The sequence below is a fragment of the Leptosomus discolor genome, chromosome 18 (genome assembly GCF_034619465.1).
Source record: "Leptosomus discolor isolate bLepDis1 chromosome 18, bLepDis1.hap2, whole genome shotgun sequence".
In the NCBI taxonomy this organism is placed as follows: Eukaryota; Metazoa; Chordata; class Aves; order Leptosomiformes; family Leptosomidae; genus Leptosomus; species Leptosomus discolor.
Genome location: NC_141408.1, coordinates 3,372,427 through 3,394,484, shown reverse-complemented (window position 1 = coordinate 3,394,484; position 22,058 = coordinate 3,372,427). Strand labels below are relative to the sequence as shown.

The following is a 22,058-nucleotide window of genomic DNA, read 5'->3' as shown; positions in this document are numbered from 1 at the left end:
GTAGTCTTTTCCCTCTTCGTCTTCTCCAGGCCACATGTCACTTTATTTATCTCTTTTATATTCTCCCCCAGCCTTTTTTTTTCCAAACTGAAGAGTCTTCGTGCAGAAGCAGTTCCACATCTCAAACCCTCTAGTTATTCTTTAATATAAATTTTTCTTTAAAGTGACTTCACGTAAGGCAGGGTACAGAGTTGGACCAGTTTGTCTTCCTTTTGGGAATCCTCTTACAGTCATGCTTTTCCTTTGGGATTCAGCCCAAACCTCACTTTCCAAAGGTGGTTGCTACAGCAGAATCTACCTTTATATCCACCAGATGGGAAGTCAGCACTAGCATTTATTCTCTGCAGCAAAAGAAACTTAAAAAAAAAAATTCTCAGCAGGCAAAGAAATAATTCACTTCAGAACATAAATAGGTATAAAGGATTTTGACACATCTGCAAACTTCTGCATCTGTGGCTTCGCATCCATCCCGATCACATAGCTCTCAGAACATAAAAATAAATATACCTTACTTTGCATTAGCAACGCACATACAGGACACACCGAGTTTGAGGCTCTATTGTCTTAAGAATGGTACAGAAGAGTAGGAGGTAGAGATTTCTGTCCCACTTCACGTGTGGGAACTGGCGCATAAGCTTGGTACGGTCACAGAGATGAAGCTACAGAAACATCAGGGATTAAACCAAACTTTCTTGCATTGTAATCTAGCACTCTTAGATCCTGAATTTCATTGCTCTTACTCTGGGCCTGTTTTCAATGAACTGTAGCATTGTGCTTGTTTGGATGTTGTGTGGAGGCTTGTGCAGGGAACTTCAGCATGCACCCCAGGAGATCTCTGATATTTTGAGTTACGCTGATGAACACCCAACAGGATGTGTTGGTGTCGAGGCCAACGCCTTCCACCGAGAGGAACGCTCCCTGGAATTTCCTAGCTGCTGTCACCAGTTCTTCTTTAACGTAGGCATTTAATTACTGTGTTAATCAGGAGCCAGACTACATTCCAGAAGCAATATATTGGGTGTGAATTCCAGGGATTTCCACAAACATCAAACCTGTATTCTGTAGGGCTGTGGTCAGATATTCAGTGAGCATGTCATCGTTCAGTATCTTGCTGGAGCCGAGGTATTTTAAATGCCATGCAGGCACAAAGCTCCTACCTGTTACCTCTCCTGACTTGGGGAATGTAAAAGAAGCAGCGTGTTCTGGATCAGCGTCCATACAGGGAGATTATAGGCATAAATAGAACCTGATAATCGATGTTGCAGGATGCATGCAATTAATGGTAATAGGAAATTAATGTTAGCACCTGTGGGCTTCTGTTAGGTGAATAATATTCCCCTAGGGAAAATTACAGCCCCCCTAAATCCTTCAAAAGTGTAGAGTCAGCAAGTACTGCTGAAATACTCTGTTGCATCTCAAGTAAGTCAATAATATCATTAGCTTCAAAAGCAGTATTCAGATGGTGTTCTGCATTTATCCTAATTTTTTTCTGTTGTGTGCTGTCTTCGGTAGCACATTTAGGGAAAAATGAAAAATTCGTACAGCCATCAGTGTTGGGACAGCACTTATGATTTGCCAGACCCTTACCAGTTCTCCCTGGCTAAAACCTAAAGTGTATCTTCACTCTGAAAGATCAAGTTTTGCTAAACTCTCCCAGTCTCATCCCTGACCACAGGTCATTGAGGCTCCCTCTTGGTTGCACATTAGGACCTGAGCAGTGGTCATAACCTCTCCTGCTGACAGAGCAGTACAGAGGAAGAGTTAGCCTAGACCCTAAGATTTTTTTCATAAACTGTTCTGTACTTGTGAGGAGATTGGGAGCTCCTAAACAGAGAAGGAAGAGGGAGGAAGGACCAAATTAAATGGCAAAGGTGGTGTGTTTGGGGTACTATTGCATGCTTCAAGTAATAGGAGGTGCAAGGTGGCACATCAGCCAATTTTAACCACACATGGAGTGCATTGATTCCCTTGAAATGCACTGCTTGCCTTGTCACTGTTCATGTTCTGAAATCGATTTTTTAAATAAAAAATGAGGCAGAAGTCAGACTAGCTCATAGACTGACAGCCTGTCAAAAGGCTGTGCTTCCCCAGAGCAGTTTCAGAACAACAGACTTTGTTTCATCTTCGTTTCTCCTTCATGTCCAGGAGAACACCAAGGGGTTTGTCCAGATTTTTTCCTTGTTTGTTTTTTTCTGTAGGCAAATTGTGGCTCATTTCTAGTAGAAATCAGAATTGGTTTGTATTTACAAGCTGTTTTCTTCTGGATCTACTAGAAATGCATTCATATTTTTATAATCATCCCTTTTTTGGTCCAGCATGTTATAAAGTTTCACCTTCCTGATGTCAGACTTCTAGTGGGCATGGGAGGCTGCAGAGCCTTTCATCTCTGTCCCTTAAACCACATCCAGTGCTGTAAAAATTGAGCATACGATTGTGAATGTTACTTAATTTAAACGTGCAAAAAAAGGGAAGATGATCTGTCACTGGTTTTCACCAATCATTTTAAGTACAAACTGATTATCTGCATCAAGTTTGTGGTTTTGCTTTATTCCGTAACACCTGCTGTGGTTACTAGAAGGAGCAGTCCTCAACCTCAGATTTACAATAACTGCCAAGGTTACCAGAAACGGCTGATGTGCTCAAAACCCCGGCTGTGACTGCCTGCCCTCCTGCCGCGCCGCGGAGGAGCCCCCGGGACGGTCTGGGCTTTGCAGCCTGCGTCCTTCTAGCACAGCAGGCTTCGCGGCGGGCGAAAAATGAAATTCAGAGCATCTTGACAATATTTCGTGTTCTTCCAAATGCCTTTTCAGTCAGTCCTTTGGGTTTGAGGGTGTGAGCGCCTCCACTGGCCCGCCTTGGCGTGGCTGCCCCGTGGCCAAGGCCAAATGGCGTCTTACAAAAGGGCATTTCGGACAGCGTATCTGGTAGAGCAGGGTGGCTCCGAGTGACCCTCAGCAGACTCACCATCCCTCTCCCCTGTCTTCTAGGTCTCGCATCCGCCGGGAGCTGTTCATCGAGGAGATCCAAGCTGGGAGCCAGAGCCAGGCTGGGTCGAGCGACTCTCCTTCCGCCAGAAGCAGCAGGGCCGCTCACAGCTCCGAGGGAGACAGCTGCGACGGCGTGGACGCAGAAGGCCCGCCTGAAGGAAAGCCGAGTGGCCCGGAGGCGGATGAGTACAGCAATGCAACCACAAAGTCTCAGGGAGGGCCAGCGGAGTCGGCTTTCGAAGCCGGGGAAGAGGCACTGCAAGGCGCCAGGTCTTCGGAGAAAGCGGAGCCGTTCCAGGCGGAGAGCCTGGAGGACACCGACGACGAGGGCAGGCTCAGAGCACCGCGCCAGAGCTCTCCGCCGGCATCGCAGCGCCCAGGAGAAGCTCTGGAGACACTGCCAAACTCTGCCACAGAAGGGGATGCCTCTACCTCAGCTGCCTCCACCTCAGTCCTTACAGGGGAGAGCTCCTACAAGTCAAAAGAAAGTTCAGAGAAAATCTCCAGTGTGCCAAGTACGAGCTCGACGCCAGCCACAGGCTCACAGAAGGCCAACTCTCTTCAGAGCTTGTTCGGCTTCTCCGAGGCGGCGAGCTCCAGGAACACGCGAGACAGCTCCTTGAGGAAAAAGAAAGCGGCAAACTTGAACAACATCATCCACCGCTTGGAGAAGGCCGCGAGTCGAGAAGAGGCCGTCGAGTGGGAGTTTTGAGATTAAACTCGCCCAACTCTGGAGAGCTGGGAAGTGAAACTGGACCTCTACTGGTTTTATTGTGTTGCGCACTTAACCGCCCTGCGGGCCACAGGGCAAAAACGCCATAGGCCAAGGTGCATATAGAAAACAAAAAGGAGCGTTAAGCCCAATTTATGTTTGTGTTTTCGAGGAAGAAAACTGAAATGTGTAGTCAAGCTTTTTTGTACCCTGAAGTGTTTTTATTATTGCCCTAAGTGATTTCCACAATTTCTGGAATAACTCATACAGCTTTGCCTTGCGCCCTCCTCTTTGGTGTGGGCTTTAAAAAAAGAAAAACAGAAAAAAAAAAAAAAAAAAGAAAAAAATCAAACCCACATATTAAAAGGGGGCTTTTTATCTGCCATCTAATGGCTACAGAGCGATAATACACTATTATCTTCTTAAACCAGGAAAAAAGGGGAGATTTTTCAAAAAAAAAAGAAAAAAAAAAAGAAAGTTTTTTGTAGCTGTTCAGTTGCCACTAAGAGATTGCACAGTCAACCGACTCTAAACACACTAGTTTGGATTCCTACATATTTTCAAGAAAAGAAAAGAATCTTGTTGTTTGAAACTTTGAATTAAAAAAAAAAACACATTTACTCCACATATTTTTTAACAAAACAAAAAAAAGTCACATCAGGAAAATATCTTAATTTGTGGTAGCTGACTTAGTGTTTTCTTGTAAGTGAAATAGAATATTGACACGTAGTGCACATTGTTTCATAGCTTTAACTGATTCTGGTCTTTTGCAGACCAGAATTTGTTTAATACACTCCATTTTAGGCCAAATCAGGACAAAAAAAAAAAAATCTGAATCTAGGTATTTTATAATCTGCTTTTTAACCTCTAACCACAGAGCACGCTGATCAGACCTCATATCTAGGAGGTTTAGGAGACAACTTAGAAACAGCATGTACTTGATCATTTCACTCGGTTCATAGTGTACAGAATTTCCTTTCAGTAAAGACAGATCGCTCAGAAAATGTTGGCCAGTAACATTTCAGCCTGCTACTTCGGGGGCATGTTCCGTAGCCCGAAATATTCAGCTCACCTGGAATCGGTTAAAGTGTAGTTCACGTGTACGGTTGCTGTCACACACCACTAAGAGGGGACTGGAGCTGCCTCAGATAGAGACCTTTTCCTGCTGTTGGTGGCCATTTACTGACTCTCTTCCCACCGCAAGCACTGATTTTAAATACGTTTTAGTTGTGGGAAGCTTATTTTTGCGTGGATAAAGAGTACATGGCAATGACCAGACGGGCTCTTACCAGGACGGAAATAGCCCGAACTCCAAACCAAAACATTCGTGCTCTCGAGTCCCAGTCTAGACCATTCTGCCCTGCAGAAATCCAGCCTTTTTCCATTATTTTATGCACAGGTTAGGGCTGATCAAAGTACAAATCAAATTCTAACTTGTCTCTAACTCCTCCTGTTGTCTATATGTATATGCGTGAGCATAGAGGTGTGTGGAAGGATGTGTGTGCGTGAGTGTGTGCGTGCAATTTTATACGTCTGTGTATTTTCTTACGTACTTGTGCACACATAGAGTGCATTACTGCCACCTTTTTTCAATAAGCTGTTTTATCAGTTATGGCTTCTACAAGTTTGCTAATTTAGACTCCTTTATTGCCATATCTTTAAAACTAACAATAGATGATTTCGGAATATATATATATATAAATATATATATATATATAATTTTTTTTTGCTTATTTATAGGTGCTGTATTTTATTATCTGATTGTTAGGAAGGGATGAAAGGGGGCAAATATTCTTTAGAGGGATAGACTGCCGGCAGTATTGGGTATAATTTACAAGATGTAGTTGTCATACTGTATATTATTGATTGAAGACTTTTTGACCGTATTGTGTATCATTGAACTTTTGTCTTAGGTCAGCATCTTTTTGATGACACTTTAATGGTGCATTCATTACTTCTTAAGTTTAATTAATATTACTTTTCTGATTTTGGGGGAGGGAGGGATGGGGAGAGGAGTTCCGACTTTAAAGGTATGTTCCCAATATTACACCTCAGTGTGCTTGTATTAATTCATTAGTAGGATTTTTGACTGTAAGATGTGAAACCACATTTCTTGCATGATGTTTTAGAACTTACGTATTTCATTTACAGTCTCTTAACATGCAACAGCAGCACTTAGCGCAAGTTTTCACAAATTAAGAATCAGTACACTAAAATCAATCCTTTTCATGATTGAGAAAAGAAGGCTCTAGGAGGCTGAAAGGCAGGATTTATTTCCGATTTTTACTGCTAGCTGTTTCAGGATACCTCCTTGGGTAATTGGGGACTTGTGATGCAAAACTAAAATTGAGAAACAGAGAGAGCAACTGCCCCTTCCTGTGATGAGCTGAGGAGACAATTCGTAATAACAGACACCAGTACGTGACAGCACTTGCTGGAAGCAGTTACGGCATCTTACCTGGAGTGCAGTTAGTCCGCGGGAATGGCCAGCGAGGGAAATAACGTGGAGAAGCAAAGTGTTACCTCTCTGTATCTGTACAGTGTCCTGGTTTGACTGACCAAGCGCAGCTCCATCGGTAAATGCACGTCCTGGTAAAAACACACATACCTTAATGCAAGTCATAACAAGACGCGTCTTCGTCCAAGAGGCAAAACTTCTGACTAGAAGATGCAGATAGTTTCTTATGTTTTTTTGGTTTTTTTCCTTGATGGTGTTTGGTTCAGGTTGGGTTTTTTTAATTAATCCTAGGCAATACCTTTGCCAGCTTGTTTCTACTGTCCTTGTCTGCTGATTTGAGATCCAGGTGCTTGATGCAGTCAAGTGGTTGCTCTTGGCTTTCTCCATAGTGAGGATTTTTTTTCTGTTTGATGATTTATTTTTTTTTTAAATTAATATTCCCCAAACTGTTCTTGTGCCTGTGTCTATACGATTGCATTCCATGATGCTTACTGAGAGCTCTTGCTGCATTGTACGACAGCAGAACCATATTCACAGGTAGAGCGCAAATGCAGCACTTAAGGTCAATCCCTCTCTTCTTAATAAGCAATACATAAGTGCCTTGAAACTTATATCTTTTTTTTTTTCCCCTGTTTATTTTTGTTTTACTTTTCAGGTTTCCGCTAGTTCTTTAGGATTCTTTAGCATCTGCCCAGTTTTTAATGCTGTAATGGTTTTTAAAAAGCATATCTGTAGCTTGCCCTAGAGGAAATCTTTCTTTTATAACACTAACTGTTAATTCTAAGCTCCATTATTACATTTGAATCATGTAATTTTGCTGGATAGAGACAGCATTCATAAGTCAGAAGTCACTCCATTCTGCCAAGGGTTGTCATTGGTATCTATTATAAAATTAATCAAATAAAATGCTGTCAGTATTTCCTATATTTTTGGCACTTTATTAATGGCTTAGCTCCTTTTGTTGTTTCATATGTGATGATCTGTGTTGAATGTGGATTAGCCTGCTGAGATGCTGTTGGGGTGACCCGGGCCGTCCCGCCAGGACTTGCTTTGGGTTCCTTAATGACCCCCTTCTTCAAGGGCACGGGCAGGGGAACACCTCAGATGGAGCTCGGAGAGCTGCAGTGATGTTCCCAGCTGTTTGTTTTTAGCCAAGGTCACAGCTGCTTTTTTGTTTCGGTGGAGAGTAGAGTGGATTAGCTTGAACTACTGCTGAGATTCTCTGGTTGGAGATGAGTTACCGACTGGCTTTCCAAACTGGCAGGGGCCTCCCCAGTTTAGAGACTGAACTTCAGCAACGCTGAAGGATTTTAGCTCGATTTCGGATCAAGCGCGACATTCGGAAGTAGCGCTTTTAGGAAAATGTGTATTGGAATAACTGTTCTTACTTACTTAACAGGAAAGGGTAAAAAGTTGGAGGAGAAGAAATGCCAAAGAGTAGCACGGTGGCTTTTTACCCTCTTGGGTCCCTGATCACAGGGGAAGGGAAGAGGCATCATCCAGGCACGTGTGACCTGGGGCTCATCTCATGGGGCAGTCGTTTTGTAGAGCGCAGAGCGTGGCAGCAGAGCCCTCGCTGACGGCGTTTCTTTTCCCGGTGGATAAAAGCACAGGCAGTTTTCAGAAAGTCTGTAATGCCAGAGTCTGTTTTTTTCCTGAGGTTCTTTAAAAGCATTTTTATTTTCTCTTTCCAGTTCTGTGCGCTTACTAGAGCTGTGGAGGAAGGGCCCAGGCCACTTTAACAGAAATACCTTTATACTGCGGTTAAAATTGTCGATTTTTCTCTCTGGGTGGTTAGGGAAGGAACAGTGTAGTGCTTCGTTCGCTGAAAGCAGGGGAAGAGTGTCCCTTGGCAGAGGGGTCGTACACTGGGATTGTCAATACGCTTCCATTTTTGGCGGTACAGATTTCAGACAACAGAATTGCACATGTTTATTGGCAGAAGTGCATTTAATTACAGTTGCTGTTGATGCCATCAATTTGACTGGGTTTTTATTCATCTGTAAAATGCCTGTATTTGTAGAGCCACTCTTTAAGGGAACCTGTATCAGTGCACTCTGCCCATATCGTGAATTAGTGACTCCTTTAGTAATAAAACTCCTCGCTGATAGGAAAGATCTGTCTTACAGTTAAAAAGAAAAAAAATGTATGTGCCTTTCTCATTAGGTGAAAGATGTTTGCATTATTTTTATGTAGCTTGCTCGTACAGGAATGGTGTAGAGAAGAGGGTTCATGAACACAACAGAATTCTATGCAATATTCTCTGATCCAATTACTTCATAATTGCTATTTTTCAGTCCTTTAATGGTAGAAATAGTAAGTTAGAGAAGTGCATCATTCTGGTGGTAATTCAAACTACAAAGCTGATACATTCACATAAAATAGGATAGAGGGAAATCTGACAAAATCATGTAATGAAATAATGGAAAATGCTAGCAGTGATTGCAGTCCCCCCTAGCACAGCTGCCATCAGAGGTCTGTCATTTTCTGTCTTAAAATTATTAATTTAAAGTATTCTTGAAACTTATGTGGAATAGAAATGCTGCGGGCAAAACCAGAGCAGGTTAGAAACAGAAAAAAAGCAAACATTTTGACCATATATAAATTATGAGAATACATGTAAAAGTAATTGGGTTTGGACACTTCTTTGCACTTGAATCCAAAATGGTTTATTTAAACTGAAATGTCGCAGTAATCTGGAGCAGTGCCTTTAGCAAGGCTGCAAAGAGATCAGTAATCGTAGCAATTTGTTGCAAACCGACAGTAAAGTGGTGGCATTGTTAACGTGCAGGTGGAGGGCACTATTTTTGCTTCATTTGCGGCTCTTTCTAACAAGTGAGTTTCTTAAATTATCTCCTTCCTTCTTCAGCCAGGGTGTGTCTCCCAGGATATTCCCTGTCTTAGAGCCACAGGTGTGTGGCTGAGCTGTGAGCGTTTCTTGAAGACTATCAGAAACAGGATTTCAAGAAGAAAAGTTGGTCCTTAGGTGGGGGCCGGATTTAACATTCACTAAAGCCGAATCAAGTCTTTCCCGTGAGTGGGTGGCAGTTCTGGCCCTGGTGAGACAAGCTGCTTATAGCCTCGTTTTCCTAAATTTAACCCGCAGATAACAGAGCTGCAAAGCAGTATGCACGCCCGTGTTGGCCTGCGGCTTCGCCTTGCACTTTCTGCTGCCCCACTGTTTGAACGTCAACCTTCTCTTCCCTTGTGTTGCATATACAATCAACTTATTTGAAAAAAAAAAATAATAGAGGATTTTAGAAGTCTGTACGAACAAAAGACTTTGTTTCCCAGCGTCTTGCTGGATGGTTTTACGTTGCAAGGAGAATCCCTGGCATGGAAAGCACGAGATCTGAATTTCTTTTGTGGGTCAACCTTCGTAGTTTGAAAAGTGACGCAGCAGTCCCAGTCTCCTTCACATATGTATTTGAGCTCTAAACGTAGAAATATTATTTCACTAATTTGTTCTTTCCTCCCCGTCTCTTTTATGGGATATATTGGCTATGCCATGTATAAAATATAGTTAATAATGAACTTTATAGCAAGAAAAGCCATTTATGCTATGCCTAGAGACTGATTTGTCCTACATGACCAGGTCATGTACTATACCCTACCCTATTAATATGCAAGGATAAAAAGGTTTTATGCTCTGAAGGTGAAGTTTATCTTTTAGGAGAAGGTTAGCGTTAGGCCTGTGCACTTAAGTTTTCAAAAAGCCTTAAAAACAGGTATGTGAGTGGTGCCATCTCTCTCCTCAGGGGCAGTTCCCCCCCAGCCAGGCGGTACTGTGGTATATTTAATATAAGTCTTTAGTCATAAGGTCATTTTCCAGTTGAAGAAGAACATTCATTGAGCTTTGTTAGTGAGCCTCCTCACCAGCATCCTCTGGTACAGCCAGGGACTGGCGGAGGCATCACGCCTGCTCTTCCCAAAACCTGGGCACTCCGTGTCAAATCCAAAGTCCTCGATGATGTCTGTGTTTCTACAGTGTGTGAATGGAAAAAACCTGATCTGATTCCTGGGCTTGATTTTTGTAGCTATTCACAAACATGTTCTGGCACTGAAGTGCATTAAAAGGAAATGCCTCCTTTTAAAAAATGGTTGAGATTATTTTAGTTTTCCTTGTCCACCTATTCAATGAAGGACAATTGCTGCCATTTTTCCAGCTTGCTTTACTCACAGTGATGTTAGATTTTTGCCACAGTTCTATAGATTTCTTGTTACTGAAATGGTTGGTTTCATAGTACCATTTCAGTTTGTTCGTATTTTGAAGCAGCCAAGTGCAGAGAATGACTGAATATTTAACCGTGGTGACATAGTGCAGGAAAGAGTACAGCAGAAGTAGATGCCTAAAGTCCCCATGACATCGTGTCTTTGACTTTTTCATTGAACTTTAGAGATATTTGTACTACGTAGTATAGTCTTCATCCAAAGGTCCTTGGAAATGGAGAGTCATGCCAGGAATTCCCTACTGTTATGGTGACATACCTGCTTTTTCCATGGTTACTCCATAATTGTGTGGTGATGTTCATAGCAGCGCAATCTCTCTATTGATAACAAAAATAATGGCGTTAAGTTGCATTTTCCTCTTCTGTCTATGCGGGTAATTAATATGCATTTTTAGGAGTTGTTCAGTGTCTGTTTGTCCATGATTCCAGTATGGAAAAGCCCCTCTGTATGTGTAGCACCTGCGTGCTTGGTCTTTATGGTGCAGTAGAATTGCTACAGCTAAATTTGTGAAGTCGTTTGGGGTGTAGGTGAGTGAGGGCTTAAAACCAATATGTATTTTAATGCGTAGAGGATGCCATTTTCCCACTTGTTAGATAAGTTCCCCTTCGCCATCTGAGAGGTTGGACTGTTTGAGACAGGCGGGTTTAGCTAACGAGGAGGGGGAAGATCACGTTCGGAATACATAGAAATAATGCCAAGGGTCTGAGATGTGCAAAAGCCAAGTCATTTGAAAGGAAGGGTCAAACCTTGACTTGCAGCATCCTGTAGCAGTTGGTCAACACGGCCTGTGGGAAGTTAATGGGCCAGGTATTTGCACATGTAAAATACGCTTTCTTACATCTTTGTGGAGCGGGAAGGTGAACAGGAAAGATAGATTTCAACCAATCACAAAAACAGCTGATGAGTAAATTAAGCCAAGTGTTGAATTAGAGCAAGCAGTTCATTCTCGCTCTCCCTAAGCTGAAAATTCAAATATTCGTAGGAATAAGATAGAAATTCTCTGGTATGCAGTTCCTCTTAGAAGACGAGTGTCTGTGTTTTCAGGAGAAGAAATAAAACTTGTCACTTAACTTGCTCTGAAGTACAATCTTCTGTCCAAGTAACTACAAAAAATATTTTCTACAATCAGTGTTTCAATCAGACTTCTCTGGCTTTTGTTAGCTTACATTAAACCCCTAGTGCTATTTTGACGTATTATTTATATGTGGGTAAATTATTACTAGCTTTAAAAGTGTTTCCAAAGTACCTAGTTACCTCTGGATGCTGGTACGGGCTGTACAGGGAGTACTCGAGCATCTAGTTCGTAAAGGAGGTGTGCGGGGAATAAGCAAGGTCACATCTGTATCATACTCTTCTTTTCACTTGGTCAGGGCTTCCATTTCCTTCTTGCCTCCTCTAGAGAGATGGAGATCATGGATCGTTTTTTTTCGGGTGAGTGGGAGGAAGATTTTAGTTTAGCTTGAAATTATTTTAATTCCATTCAGTAGGCCTGTCATCAAAATCCTGTGTGTTACTGCATTTCCCATTAAGTTTTTAGGTTTTGCTACTTTCCTAAAATCTACGATTTAACAAACTTTCTGTACTTGGAAAGCTATGTGCCTTATTTTTCCTAATCTCTTTGAGGAGAATAATCTAAAGCACAGTGATCTAGATTGCAGCATTCACAGCCGCTTTTCATTTGGGGAGGGGGGGGAAGCAAACACCGCCCGAGGAGCGTTCCAGTGGCCCGGCATGAGCAGCCCCTTGGCTAACGAGCACTTCAAACACTGTGCGTTCAGGCTTTGTGCAATAGAAACTCTCGCTCGGCCTTCGGAGGTCCGTGTCCCAGCCACCAAACGCAGGCGAGCGCGAGCTCTAGTTTAGGAGAATTCAGGTTTCTGGGGAAAAAAAAAAAAAAAAAAAACATATCCCTCGGGTTTGGCTCCAGCAGCATGGTGGGGTCTTGGGTTGGAAGGTCCACATCGCCCGTTCATGCTCGTAAGGCTCGTTCCCAGACGGCGTACTCGTAGGTCTGTCAGCGTTCAGGAAACACTCGTGGACTTCAGCCGTCACGAACTGCGACCGTGTCCTCTGTGCCGTTAGCAGTACCTGCTGTCTTGTGTCCGTGCCCAGGGCCGCCTTGTCTCTGGGTGGCAAGGCACTGTAAGGTCATTCCAGTCTGGATTTGGATTTGTAATGAACAGGCTTTCCCCCACCGGCATCCTCAGCCCTTACCCGTGCTTGTGTGTTGTTTTTCAAGCTTGCTCTCTCTACAGCATCATAAGGTGAAATACATACAGGTGGTTTGTAATTAGGAAAGCAATCTAATATTTCCTATTTATGAGATTAATTTTAACAGTTTCTTTTTTGAGGTTTGTTTTTGTTTGATACAAACACAACAGGAGTATACATATCCCCTAAACGGACGTTGGAGAAAGTTTGGGCTGTCGTAGCAATGGAGCGGGGTGGTGTCGGCTCGCCGTAGTATCCATATCATTGTGCCCCTGTTGTGTTTTCTAGAGCAATCATTTTTTTTTTAAAAAAAAAAAAAAAGTATTTTATCTAAATGCCTAATAAATAATATTATTTAAATAGTTTTAAAATAATTTAGGACTGAGAATAAGAAGCCTCAGTTGTGAGAGAAGAGACTTAAAATATACAGAGAGAGAAAATACCCTTAGCCTCCTAGAGCCTCTACTGAGAATTTCATGAAGATGCAGTGCCCCTTTGTCAAAGTACGTTGCGATTTACTCACGAGTGTTCATTTAAACTGAGAGACTGGTTTCCTGTGATGTTCATCTTTGTTGGCATATGTTTGAATTTCTGAATTCAGAGCTGATTTTCTTCTCATTCGAAGTTGGTCAAGGAAAAAAAAAAAACAAAACCAACACAAAAACCACAAAAAAAAAAAAAAAAAAAAAAAAAAAAGAAACCACCTTGTGCAGCAGCAACTTTTCCTGGTGTGAACTCTGGCAATACACGTTGTGAATTGATCTTTTTCACGGAGGAGTCGCTTAGTTTTCTTGCAGTGTCGAAACCCGTTCAGACAGGCTGTCCCTGGCTGGGTGACACTGGGCGAGCGAAAAGCTGCGCGAGCCAAACTGAAACCCGTGGCGCCAGAACCGCCCCGTGCTGGGCGCAGGGGAGCGCGTGTCTGCGCGAGGGACGATGCGAGGGGCCTCCGGGCAGCACCGAACCAGCCGGCCCCGCCACAAAACCTTGCCGTGGGCCAAGGTGGAAGGTGCTGAGCTAGTTGCAGGGCACATCACCACTTCTGTGGATTTGGAAGCAAATTTGCACTTTGCCTTTCGAGGGTGTCCCACTAAAAACCATCAGATGAATTTCCCACGTGAGGTTCTTTCCTTCTGGTGTAGTCTGAAAGAAAAAAAAAAAAAACCCAACCCAAACAAAAAAAGCCCTACGGTAACGATTGGATAACGTCTGCGAAACGAAAAGGCTGTTCCTGTCAGAATACTCTATGCATTTCTGTGTTGAAAAGCATTTTCTACCCTTCCTTTTCCGAAGGTGGGCACCGCGCGCCCCGCTCGCTCGAAATGCTGCGAGAATGTCAAATGTACGGATTTGGACGCGAATTCCAAAGCAGATGGAGGCTGGCTGGGGGGGGGAAATGTTCTTTTCTTTTTTTTTTTTTTTTAATTGTTTCCCTCATGTCCCTTTTCATTTTTTTATTAAAAAATTAACTCTTTGCATTTGTGCAATAACTACTTGCCATGATAATGGGCAGACCTTTGAAATGCCCCGACTACTAACACAGCACAAGATGAACTCAAACAGAAAGTGGTGTACTTTTTCCTGAGAACTTTTTTTTTTTTTTTTAATAATAAGCTCAGTTTTTACCCCAGTGTATTGTGGTGTCTTACATTTTTAGCAGTATTTTATATTTTTTCTGTAACGCACTAAGTCTTAGATGTTTTTAGAGCTTGTTTGTTATATTCACAATCACAGATTTAAAAAAAAAAAAAAAAAAATCCTCACAAAGACCCAATTGACCAAAAAAAAAGTGTCATTTTTTTGTACAAGTAGCTTTGAGAAGCCCACATTGTGTTGCTGTGACTCATCTTTTGTAACATTTTATTTCTTGGTATTTGTTTAAACATAAAAGTAAGAGTTTATATGGCTGGCAGTAGCAGGGCAGCGCTCCCTCCGTCAGCAGAATGGCATTGTTTCTTCTGTCTTTGTTTGGTTAGCCATATAATGTTTGTTCTCAGCACTGTACAACGGTCCCTATATGATATGGAGAAGCAATATCACTGTATGAAACTCACACGATGTATTATTATTATTATTATTCACTAGCACCCTAGGTGTGATAATTGAAGTAAATATCTTTTATACAAACACAATTACGCGTGGGCTGTCTTTATTAAAGTGAGACCTGAGTCCAAGCAGCAAACATTTACATTGGTGGTTCTGTTTCAGTGCTGGCCAGGGGACTGAAGGGGCTGGGTTGGTTTGGTGGGGATTTGTGTTTGGCCAGGGGAGGAAAATGTACTTTTCATGTATCACTTTTGAGGCGGGGGGGGGAGTGTTTTCAGTACCTTGAATATTGAAGTGTCAGATTTCCAACCTATCCTTTTTTCAGTGAAATTCAAGTGTGATGATTCGTGCTGTGGTCAGCAGGAGGTGGACACCTGGCTTCATGGACAGAAAAGATGTATTTTGGGTCTGAGACTGCCAGGGGGGTTGTTTTGAGTACCATAACAATATATTAGCTAGTTTAAAAAGATTTTATTAAAGACGTTGTCTGAGGTCAGAAATGCTTTAGATTAAAAAATGAAAATGTGAAAGAACTCTCCCAGATATTTGGCTCACTGTTTATTTTTACAGATACTTTATATAAATTCCTCTTCTACTGCCTTCTGAGATGATGTTCCTATAAATATCCTCAGTGTTTACAGAGTCTAGAATTTGGTCAGGAACAGATGTAGTAATCCATCGGTGGAATTGTATTTTAAAAACTAGTAGAATAAATCTCTAGCTGGAATACTCTGGGTTTCAGGTAGAGCCTGTGTGTGTGTGTGCTTGCCTGCGTGCTGCTGTTTTACCTGGCGTGCTCGTGTCTGGTTTTTGAATTGTGAATTGGAGGTTGTTTTGAGGGACCTACCTTTACTTGCATCGTCTCCCGCAGTCCGTATCTTACATATTTTTCCTGCCAGGCTGTAAGCTCGGGTGTTGTGTGCCTCCTTGGGGGCTGAGTTGCCTGTTGAAAAGGGTATGCTCAATGTGGCAGGAGGAGTTTTGGAGGGCCAGGCTGGAAGTGTGCTGTAGGTCTGTCCCAGAAGGTAGCTGGCTGTCCCGGAGAGCAGGGAGCTGGGCTGGGCTTGCCCAGCGCGCTCCCTCCCTTCCAGCCGTTGCCGGGATCCGTCCAGCTGGTGTCACGCTCGGGCACCCCGGTGCGGTGCAGCGCTTCGCCCGAGTCAGCGCTTGTGTTCTGCGGTGTCTTGGCCGTCCTTAGGTGTGATTAGTTCTGCAGGAGTGGGTGGGATACTCTTCAAAATGGATCGAAAATGCTATTTAATGCCTTCATTTCTTTGTGTGTTTTCTGCTTCTGAAACACCTGTGACAGGTTGTTGCACATGATGTAAAGGTTCTAGGTTTAACTGTTGGGTTGTTTCCTCTACTTTTTAATGACTGGTCAAACTGTTGATTGCTGTATGTGGCATTACTTCAAGTGATTTGATCCTAATGGTTTTTAGCTTGATACTAAACATCTACACTTTTAAAGTGCTATGACTCAAGTTGGTTAATTTGTATGTTTATAACCTGCACTTTTCTTTAGGTATGGTGGTAGGTACTGGCACTGAAATGCTAAAATCACACGTGGTCGTAAGCGAAAGATGCTGCATTATACTTGTGAAAGCACAGCCCTGGTACAGAAGAAGCTGGAGAGGGTTCATTGTAGCTCAGGAGCATGCATCCAGGATAAAACCAGACTGTCCTCTCAAGCCTAAATCTCCACAAGTTCGGTTTTGGGAAGGCAACAAAAACCACAAGGATGCATCTCAGTAGTCAGGAGCTGTTACTCGTGGTCTTCCATGGAGATAGCTGGGTCTTCCATTATGGCTTCATTGGTAGATCTTCAAAAGGATGTCGAAAACCTTTTCAGAAAAAGTGCGTGCCGTGTGTTCCCATATAGACCCTTACTGGTTGGCACTGGTGCATACCTGTGTGTCACCACTGTTCCTGCTGGTAAAGAGCTGCTTCTGGCGTCAGATGCTGTAGCACGAGTGAGGTTTTACACAGGGAGTGTTACAGGCATTTGCTGAGTTAATGGGCGACATCGTGGTTTGTTGTATCCTTAGGTGCAGGAATAAGTTGTGAGCACCTCTGGTGCTGGCCATGGGTCCTGCCCCACAGTTGGCAAGAGGTAGTTTGCCTTTCGGGGGGAAGGGGGGTATTTTTCCCCATGGCATCTTGTTTCCACCAGGTGAGAACATACCATGGGCAGCTGACGTGGTGCTTTGGGGCTCCGCTGCTTTCCACTTTGAAACACTCTCATTTTCTTCTTTCTGTTTTAATGGAAGTGGTGAAGAAATTGTGTGCTTGCCAACAGAGGGCTTCAGAAAGCATGATTTGATTACAGCAGAGCATTTTATTTTCTTTTTGCTACAGGCTATGGGAAACTGATAAGAAAATTCAAACTGTTTTCTTGAACTCTTCCTAGTTACCCATGTAATTATCTTAGTACCCTTGGAAATAATCTGTTCTTCTATGAAATCTCTATCCTTACAGGGTGAATTTATTAAGCGATACTGTGTTTCTTTGCTGGGGGCTGTTTATTTTGGAGTGGCTGGGCCAGGAGGAAAGGGAAGGAGAAATCCTTCAAACCCTCCCTTCCCGGCAGGCCCGCAGAATGTGAAAAGAAAGGGAGAAAAGGAGGGGGGGGAGCAGCAATCTTGCCTGCACCTCCTCTGCTGGCAGAGAAGCGCAGAGAGCTGGGTAGTGAGCTGCTGCGGGGTGCGCACTCATCTCGCGGTGGTTTGGTAGCTCCTTCTGCTCTTCCCCAAGGCCGCTTTCACAGATGTAGCTAAGGGCACTGCTGAAAAGGGCTGCGGGGAACTCGAAGAAGGATGCCTACGTAGTGAGCATGGGAGCGCGGGTGAGAGGTCTTCTCCCTGTGCTCCCAACCCTTTGTCACTCGGGCAGATGGAGTCTCAAATTTTGTCCTTAGGGTGTTGGATGTGATCTGCTTTCTGCTGCCCTATTTTTCCTTGTCTTTTTGACAGCACACAAAAGTAAAAATGAGAAGGGTTGTTCTTGCTGCCTTCACTGGTGCCAGTCCCAGCCCTTGGCATCTAGGACTGCACATCTTCTGCGTACATCCCTGAAGGATGTCACTGAAGGTTCTTGATGGCTTCTCTTACAGTCTCTGTATCTGCAGAGCAACCTCATCCCTTCATCCTTGGAGCTTTTCCAGGGCTGGTAGCTGTGGCTAAAGGCTAGGTAGATTGTGCTAGGAGTTGCAGGTGGCTTTTAGAGATTTTGTCATCCCTTTCTTTTCATCATCTGCTTTCTTTTTCACCCTTTTAGAAAGCTTGCAGAAGCTCTGATTGGAGAATAGTCTTGCAGCAGTTACAGAGGTGATAAACAAACACAGCCTGATTGCTACCCATAAGCAAAGTTGCAGGGCGAGATGGTTCCCAGAATAACATAATCCAGGCATTTTGGCTACTCGGGTGCTCTTGGAGCTGACAGACCTTTCCTTCCTCTCTGGCGATTTCTAGAGAGGTTGCTTTAAAATGTCCCAAAAGCCTGGTTCTTGTGTGACTTCTGTAGTGTTGACAGGGTCTCTGGAGCACTTGATCTCCAATATCTTAATTCACTCTGGGGAGATTCTTGGATGAATATATGCCCTTTGGGTGATGGTGATGATTCTTCGTGGCTTTATGTGAGGTGAGGTGGACCTCAGGAGATGGCTCAGTTGGGCTTTATCTGTGAACAGATTTGCACCACAGAGGACTCTACTATGAGAGACAGGGCTCTGATGCCTTGTAGAAAAGAAATGTTCAGTCATTCCATTGCACCTTGTCCTGTTTCTCAGCCTGCTGACAGCTCACAGCAATGGTGGCCCCAAGGAAAAGGCTTTGTATGAAGTTAAGAGAGACTGAATGCCTCCCACGCAACTCTGGACCATGCAGAAATGCTGTTCTGCTCTGTGAAAAGGTCAAGACGGAACTAGAACCATTGAGATGTGCAACACTGAAAGGCCTTTGACAACCTTCTTGTTGCGGGAAGGATTTTTGGCTCAGATCTTTCTTCCTTGACGTCTTCATAGATGGAACACAGGACAGAGGAAATCACTTGGCTCATCCAGGACTCAATCTGCAACTTACGGACGGTGCCCCATTCACCCCTTCAGCTACAAAGCGCAGAGTCAAGTCATCTTGCTTTGATGCTCCTGGAAGGGAGCAGGACTTTGGGCAATAACAGCACTGTGTTTTTCAGACTTCCTTAAAAGCTGAGTGCCAAGTACTTCAAGAGGCTGAAATTGTGCCTTAGTACCTGGGAGCTCTGGCAGCAGGTAGAACCGGGGGTAAGACTTTGTTGGCTTGAAAAGGCTCATGGGAGAGAGATGCCAAAAAGCCTCAGCATTTATTTCTGCAGGGGGAAGAATGACCATTTCAACTTGTAAGTAACTGCCCACAGCAACCCAGTCATTAACCAGAGCGGCCCAGCCTGGGGAAAGGGTGAACAAGGTGGAAAAGTCACAGGACTCGTGGCAGACCCAGTTTCCTGCTTCTTCCTTTGGCTCCCACTCCTCGTCCTGGCATGCTCAAACACCAGTGTTTGTGTTGAGGGAGTCTCCAGCTTTGTGCCTGGGTTTCTCAGCCTTCATGTCAAGGTACTCCAAGATGTAGTTATCTTACCATCATCTTCCTTCCAGTCAATAAAATAGTCTTCAAACCTTTGAAGTAGTGGGTTTCAATGCACTTCAGTTGACTTCTGAGAGGATAGTTTTTCAAAGCAAGCTCCTAGCATGCCACATCATTTCTCTGCTTGTTTTCTTATTTTTTTACAGTTATGTAAATCCAAGGAGGCCAGACAGTAGTGGAGGGAGATTAAAAAGTTACCGTAAGGCAAATCAGGGTGTGAACTTGCAGAAAGCACCAGCTAATTTGCAGTAACTGCCCATGTGTGTGCTCCTGCCCTCCAGATCCCTTCAGCAATACCATTTACCTCTGATTTCCTTCGGGCTCAGAGGATACACATGAGCAGTTACTCCGGTCTCATGGATGTGTAGCAAGTTACAGCCTATCTCACCCCAAGGTGATTTATTCATCTGTCTGTATCCTCAGTAATCGAGCCACCATCTTATGGAAAGATTGCCTCTCATTTATTTATGTCTGGCCTTATAACTTCAAACTAAGTTGCTAGTATGTCTTAATTTTCTCCATCTGTGAAAACAGATGCTGTTTATTTTGGATGATTTGCCAAGGGAGTCCAATTGCTGGGGCTTGTTACAGGAGTCAAAGTTGCTGTTGCTCCGTGACAGCGCTGGGCTCGCTGTCTCGCAGGCGCTCCCGATGAGCCCCTACATCTGCTGGGCTCGGTGCTCCCCGCGAACGTGCCCATGGAGCCTGGGCCTCCGGGGCGTTTTTTCCTTGATATTCACCACAAGGATTTTAACTTGCAGCTTTGGAGGAGTGTGAGACTGATGGGGCTATCCACACTGAAGGAAGTGTGAGATTCCTCTAAATTTTTTCTTCTCAGCTTAGGACCATTTTGTTTCTTCTCTGCGTGAGATGCCTTTGTCTCTCGCCGCGTGGCCTGTCTGCGCAGGCACTTTGCGTGTTTTCAGAGACACGCGTGCCATGGCAATGCCATCTGGGGCTGTGCTCCTCGGGCACTGGGTTGGAGGTACGTTTAGACTTCCCAGAACAGACATCTTCTTTACAGCATCCTCTTTGAGCAGGGGCCCCTTCTAATCGCTCATTCAGTTTTGGGCAAGATACGATGCTTTTCAAGAGCCTTACAAATACTCCTGACGGATGACCAGTCTTTTGCAAAGTGGTTGGTTCCTAGCAGAGGGCCTGATCCCCCTCCCCACTCATGTTGGGCATTTCATCGGGCCACATGTTCCGTGATACAGAAAAGACTTGAAGGTTTGGCCAGTCATGTAGGGTGTGTGGGAAGAGGCTGGTGGCTGATTGTTGTCCTGAAAGGTGCTTCTCTTCAAGCCCAGGATTCCCCAGGAGGGTCCGGATGGGCTGTTAAGGTGCTAGCCCAAGTTCAATGGTTGGCAGCCAAAGGTCAGTGGTTGCACTGGGGACTTGCTCTTCGCCCTGTGTTTGTTGCAGCTGGTTCCTCCCAAACTCCTGGGAGCCTGTTCACAGAAACTGTTTTAATGACCGAGGTGTTATTGGCCAGCCAGGACAAACAAAAGCTCAGGGATTTAGGATCGGTGTCATGGGGAATTTGAATTAAGAAAACCCTGATCAAGAAGGAGAGTTCACCCAGCCAACAGCTATCTGGGGACTTCACAAGTGCCCCACGCAAAACTCTATAGTCCAGCTCTCATCTGCTCTGCCACCTTCCCAGGAAAGCAGAAGATATATTTCAGTAATGCTCCAGTCTCAGCTTCTTGTTTTCTGTGTTTCAGACAGGAAAAAAACCCAGACCTGCCTGTGCCAAGCAGCACTGGAGTGAGGCACCAGGCAAGGCAGGGGACTTCTGCCAGTGTTGGCTTGCCCAGTTGCTGCACTTCATCGCTTTTCTTCGTGAGGTGATGGCAATGTCAGGCCTGGTTTCTCCCTTGCCTCAAATTCAGAAACGATGGAGTTTGAGGCTAAAGATACGTTGTTTAAAATCCCAGTTTCCCCAGAGGTTCACCTTCTTCATCCTGTTATCTTCTGCAGTACCTCTCTGTCTTCCGCAGCTTTTGAGGTATTTGCAGATCTGAGGGGTCAGAGAAGGGCTTTCCAGCACAGCAGCTTACAGAAGACAAAGGCAGGTTTTCTTTTGCTCGATGTCAGTGCTCAAACTGACCTGCTGTCCTGGGAGAGCCATCCACCCGCTGCTGGAGGTGAAGAGTCACTGGCAGAGAAGTGATGAGCTTGTGGGTGGCCACTGCCCCTTTGAAAAGAGAAAGTTATGATTAAAAAAAAAAACCCACACCAAAAAACAACAGTGAAAAGAGATACTGAAGGGAAGATGAGAGAGAAGCTCCATGCATTTTGATTGCTTTTGGTGTTAGACATGCTTCCAGTCTTTTCTGGTTTCATGGATGGTTTGTAGAAGACTGGTCAATGCTGAGGCGGTGAAACCCGAGGGAAGGAAGGACACAGCTTACTTTAGAACAGACTTTTTTCTCCTAAGCCAACTGAAAAAATCAGTCCGTGTAACTCAAAAGCAAAAAAAGGTCATTTAAGAGAGAAGCTCAGGAGCTGGGATCCAGGGCGTGGGTCTCCTTCAGCAGGATGCCAAAGCTCGGTTCCGCAGAGGGTTTTCTGGGCAGGGCGGGAGGCAGGGGAAGGTGTCCCACCCCAGCCAGCCCTCCACGGCATGGTGCAGCCCAGGCACGCCAGCAGCGGCGTCGGGCCCTTTGCGTGACCATCAGGGTTGCCTTGTGCAGAATCGGGCCCCACAGCCCATGTTTGGCTGGTAATAGCTTCCCAATTACATTTTAACGCAATTTAAAGAGACAGCCAATTAAATAATTAACCGAAGGGAA

The 22,058-nt window shown here is 44.2% G+C and overlaps 1 protein-coding gene across 7 annotated transcripts in view; it reads left to right on the top strand.

The window, feature by feature from the left end:
• Positions 1–22,058, top strand: part of CUX1 (cut like homeobox 1) — a 283,475-nt gene that overhangs the window by 248,155 nt on the left and 13,262 nt on the right. For 2 of the 7 annotated variants that reach the window (XM_086475308.1, XM_086475307.1), the window contains one exon: positions 2,988–4,258. The exons of the other annotated variants lie outside the window; for them this stretch is intronic. In XM_086475308.1, coding sequence (XP_086331434.1) covers positions 2,988–3,699 — 712 coding nt within the window. In that variant the 3' untranslated portion in view covers positions 3,700–4,258. Of the gene's footprint in view, positions 1–2,987; positions 4,259–22,058 lie in introns of those variants that run through there. 7 annotated transcript variants of the gene reach the window in all.